This window comes from Perna viridis, chromosome 8 (assembly GCF_037379345.1).
Source record: "Perna viridis isolate PV_CMFRI_1.1 ecotype Kerala chromosome 8, ASM3737934v1, whole genome shotgun sequence".
Lineage (NCBI taxonomy): Eukaryota > Metazoa > Mollusca > Bivalvia > Mytilida > Mytilidae > Perna > Perna viridis.
This window is the reverse complement of record NC_142452.1, coordinates 22,016,554-22,021,430: the sequence shown is the minus strand read 5'-3', so window position 1 is coordinate 22,021,430 and position 4,877 is coordinate 22,016,554. Positions and strand designations below refer to the sequence as shown.

Genomic DNA, 4,877 nt, shown 5'->3' with positions numbered 1-4,877 from the left:
TAAGGTCTGATTAGTCAATTGAAAGTGTAATCAAGAGATTCAAGATTCGGGGGTCAATCAAATGAATTTGTTCTAAGGATAAAGGTTTCACAGTGAAAGTAGACAGACACAACAAAAAACTTGAAATAACAAAAAAAAAAAAAACACGTACAAAGAAAGAAAAGTAAATGAGCAACCCGGACTCCACTAACAACTGTGAGAATGGACCAGGTACACCAGTAAGGTGAATGTCGTTTGCATTTCTAGAAATAACCGCTGAGTTGCTCATAAATTGATAAAAATACTTTTAGTAAAATATTTTTAAAGTTTCAAGTGCAGTTCTTTATCCTCCCAAACAGTGCATGTTCGCCAATGCTTAGACAAATGATTTAGTATATTTAAAAAAAGGGTTCGATTTCATACAGGAAAGATATTGTCAAGAGGGTCTTAAATTTCCTGGTATATTCATGCTTTAGAGAAACAATTCGTGAATTATCTAAGATAGCACAGGATGGAATATTAAATTGTAATATGCTACATGCGCCCACAATGGATATATACTAGAATATATTGTAATGTAACACATAGTACAGTGCCAGTATATGGTACAAGTATTATTACTATTACTGAATGTAAGTGTCATTAAACAAATTTAAGAACGTGAATATGTGTGATCCAGTTTACTTAATTGCTTGTCTACAATCAACATGATAAATCGACTTACTTGTATCCAAGACTTGATATTTAGTTTTTAATATCATCGCAAAATGTTTCGTTTTAGAAGTCCATTGTCAAGTGTTGGATTATTTTTGTCTTCTCAAAACATGGATTGCATTTAAACTTCACAATAAAGGCAATCAACGTTGATTGACATCAAATCTCCTACACTTGACTCTTAAAGCAAACAAAAAGTAAGTGCATAACAATGACCAATGGAACGATCAATTGGTTTGCGTCCTTATTTTGATTCCAAGGCTCCTTGACTCCTACGATTCAATATATTCTGTGTGATGTTCAGTCTTGTCACTCGAGACTATTTTTTTTTTTTTTTTTTTTTTTTATTTTAACTTACAATTGATTGATGGTGGTTTTTGATGATTTGCGTTATATAGTTCATGTCTGACTGGAAAAGAAAGTTTTATCAATTTGACAGACCAATTTGTATTTACCTAGCATGCTGTACAAGATATTTATTATGTTAGCTTGCAGAAGCAATAGCCCACGGAGAAGCATGTTACCTCAAACATTATTCTGACTAAGCCATCTATACCCCACTATATTTCTGATATAGCGTATTTTAGACAGGGAAAAGTGTATTCCAACTTTATAGAGACCCTCAGTTGGCCTCTTTATTCATTTTATAAGCAATATGAACCATATTGAAAGTGACTTATACATTCTTATCCTGCTCCGGCATCACTGAAGGCTACCTCAATTTCAACCGTTTGTTCCGTGTTTGTTTCAATCTGGCATATCTTGACAAAATCTCTAAAAAAAATGATTCTTTTCCAGCTTTCAGTTTTGATCTATCTTTAATTTTCATCTGTATAACTAGCGATCCATCATATACAAACTTGATATTAAATGTTCCAAATGAGAATGTTGAAGCCACACGATCTTCCAGTATTTTCTTAATTTGCTTCACTTTCCAATCATCTGGTGTGGATATAGGCAATCGAACTTCAATGACATCTAGAATTAACAATACAATGGAAAGATTTATAAGCGAGCATCGTGAGCTTCATCATACTTCAAGTTTTATTTTTTCTAATGGGCAGCTCCAGCAGGTATAATTAACATTTGCACAAGTTCTGGATATGTTACAGTTCTCCACTAAAAGATATGTTTTTTATACATCTCATGTGACGTAAACTATTGATTTTTTCAGTAAAGTCACCCTTTTACAAAGATTTATACATCACCGCTTGACTAAGGTATAACAGAGTCTTGACAAAAGATCAAAATTTTATACAAAAAAAAATATTATATATATTCATGATCACTTGTATTCACTCTCACTTTCATCTTTCATTCAGTTTTTATGTTAGATTTTCTCTATTACGACTGCCATTTTTTGTTATTTTCGGGAATGTTTTTTTGTGTGTGCGTTGGGGAACTTTAAGGGATATTAATACATATGTAATAACCATAAAGCTCACATTGCTTCGCGGTGCTAATTCTGATACAAACTCAACTCACGATAACGACACTGATAGCAATAAAGAATTTTTAAGATGTGCTTTGCTTTGGAGGAAATAGGTTTTTGGATGAGTATAAGAACAGATATTCCATCGTTAGCTCGCGTATATTAAAAAATAAAATTATCTTTCCAATGCTCCCCACATTTGTACAATAACCATATACATTTGATAAAGGAATAGCTTATGTATTAGTAATATAAAGATCTGGGATGGTAAATGTTAGAAAATTTCAAGGTTTATTTATTGTAAAAAGGATCATGAAACAGCTCATAGTTGTTGAATTGCATTCTGATCGTTGATTAAAACAACAGCTTTTTGGACGCTTGAAAATCTCAAAATAAAAGGATAAATCTGTTATGTATTGGTGATTATCTGATAGAGTTATGTCTTGGCATATTTTGCAAACGGTCTAATAAATAGGATTATCATGAAATACGTTGTACCTTTGCATCTTCAGGAAAGGAATCAGTTGTCTCTACTGTATTGGTGGGGGCACAGCTTTCCTCAGAATCTGTTTAGATATTTGATGTTTTTTAATTTAAATAGAAAGACAAACTGTTAAAATGACTTTAACAATGTAAATATTGTACAAGACAAATATATCGTATAATCGATGAATAAAACGTTAAATGTACCTTATGCTAGGGGTAGTGCACACAAGAGTATTGGAAATAAAATGGATTTTATTACAAACACGAAGACCTTTCTATAACGCTTCATTTTTTTATCATATAAACTAAATTAAGCCATTTGTAGTTCATATATTAAAACAAAAACAATTAAGTTATTTCTCAATGGTAGTAATACAAATACTTTTTTGATCGAGATCAGAAGTTTCATGTTCGGTGTCTTTTTTTGAGTGTAAACACTTGACGTCAAATGTAAGATTGTCAATACCAACTTAAAGTAGACAAACAAAAATTATATAAAAATAAAAGATAAAAATAGTTAATCAAAATTAGATTTTTCTTATCATTCTTTCTTCCTAATAGATATATAAAGCAACCATTCCTTGACCATTAAGAAAGTTCGTGTGACAATGGATATAATTTTTGACAAAAAATTCCGTTAAGATAGATAATATCTAATTCACGGGATCATCTGTTTCGTTCCTCTTGGAAATTCATGTCGAAATATGCATTTCCTATGTTTAAATACTATTTTATTGCGTAAAAATTGCGTGAACATTTAATTCATAAATAGTTCTGGCAGTACAATTGCCAAAGAGAGATCTGAAGACGTTATATTTTGACCATATGCCTTAAAATATTGCACATGTCTACTATAAAATATGTTAATTTATCTTAAACAAGAAATCTTTGAAATCAACAATACTTTTACCTTTCATCAGATTTTTCTTCAGAATTCCTTTTATGGTCCGCATTTCCTCTTTTTGCTCAGTCGGCATTTCTTCTTGCTTCGCCAATACTAGTTGAAAATTGATTTCGAAGCTTTTCTTCAGAGATGCTAGAAGCTGCACTGGATTTTCTACACTGATTATAAAATAATTCGAGTACTTCTTCCCAACAAAATATATTGCGCTATGAACACAGAAGTGTATGTAGCATGTATACATTTAAGTTAAAGTTTTAATGCTTCATCCAGTTTCAATTCACAAAAAAATACAGATAAATAGTATAGGATCGTTACGGTGTATCCATCTGCACCATATGAGCGTATTTGTACAACGTTTCATAGTTTTTTTTCCTCTTTTGTCTATCCGGAATTGAATTTTTTTTAGAAACTCAGTGGGTGTTTCAAGAAAAGTAAGAGGACGTTTACTCTACCATTGTACCTGGTATATGTTCTCGGTTCAAGTGGCCCGAGTTGCTTTAATACTTTCATGATTTGTATGTATTTTTTGTGATTTGTATGTTTTTGATGTGTGTGTCTGTTTTGTTTTGTTTTTTGTTTTTGTTTTTTGTTTTTTGTTGTTTTTTTTTTCATGTCTGGTCTTTGTCCTTGTATTACATTTTTTTGATTTTCGATAAAATATTGGTTCTCTTGATTACTCTTATTTAGTTAACAATCGACGGCTTAAAAGTAGTACACGAGTACAATCATTTTGTTTAAACACATAGCCACCGTCACTATAATACTAAAACACCGACAGATTAAGTATCAAAAGACGCCACTAAACGTTATGCTGCTCGACATTTGAATAGACGTCGTTTTAAAGTTAAATTGAACGAGTGGAATCAAACTCATTATCGACCGAAAACAATGTATCATGACTAATATTTTGGGTTAAAGTACCGCAAATGGAAACTTTACGTTTGAATTCAACATGTTAAACAGAGATTGAATTTACTTACATTTGTGTTTTCGTCCACACTCGTTATGATTTCAGTCAAATCTTCGTCTTTTAAAATGGCGTTTTTGATTAATTTAACATCTTTCAAGATGTTTGACATTAATGTTGCCTGTCAACCTAGAACTGCTGCTTCTAGTCTTGTCCATAAGCTAATGAGGTCGCTGATGTCATAACTGATAGTGCTTTTAGCGTGTGAAACGCTGGTGCGTATACATATCATCTCCTTTAACCATTGTTCTTCATTATGTGGAAGTGACACATAATTTATTAGCAAGGAATGAATGATTGTAACGTCTAAATCATCAAGGTAAGAATTTGAAACCACTTCTATTGCACACATACAATGTTGATGTACTTTATTACCATTCCGTATAACATGGCTG

The 4,877-nt window shown here is 31.7% G+C and overlaps 1 protein-coding gene across 1 annotated transcript; it reads right to left on the bottom strand.

The window, feature by feature from the left end:
* Positions 1–939: 939 nt before the first annotated feature.
* On the bottom strand, positions 940–4,564 carry LOC148609833 (uncharacterized). Its single transcript, XM_088541199.1, has 4 exons — positions 3,522–4,564; positions 2,994–3,080; positions 2,624–2,691; positions 940–1,671 (listed from the first exon to the last, which is right to left on the bottom strand). The coding sequence occupies exons 1-4, from the start codon at positions 3,754–3,756 to the stop codon at positions 1,621–1,623; spliced, it is 441 nt and encodes a 146-aa protein (XP_088397325.1). The 5' UTR covers positions 3,757–4,564; the 3' UTR covers positions 940–1,620.
* Positions 4,565–4,877: the final 313 nt, after the last annotated feature.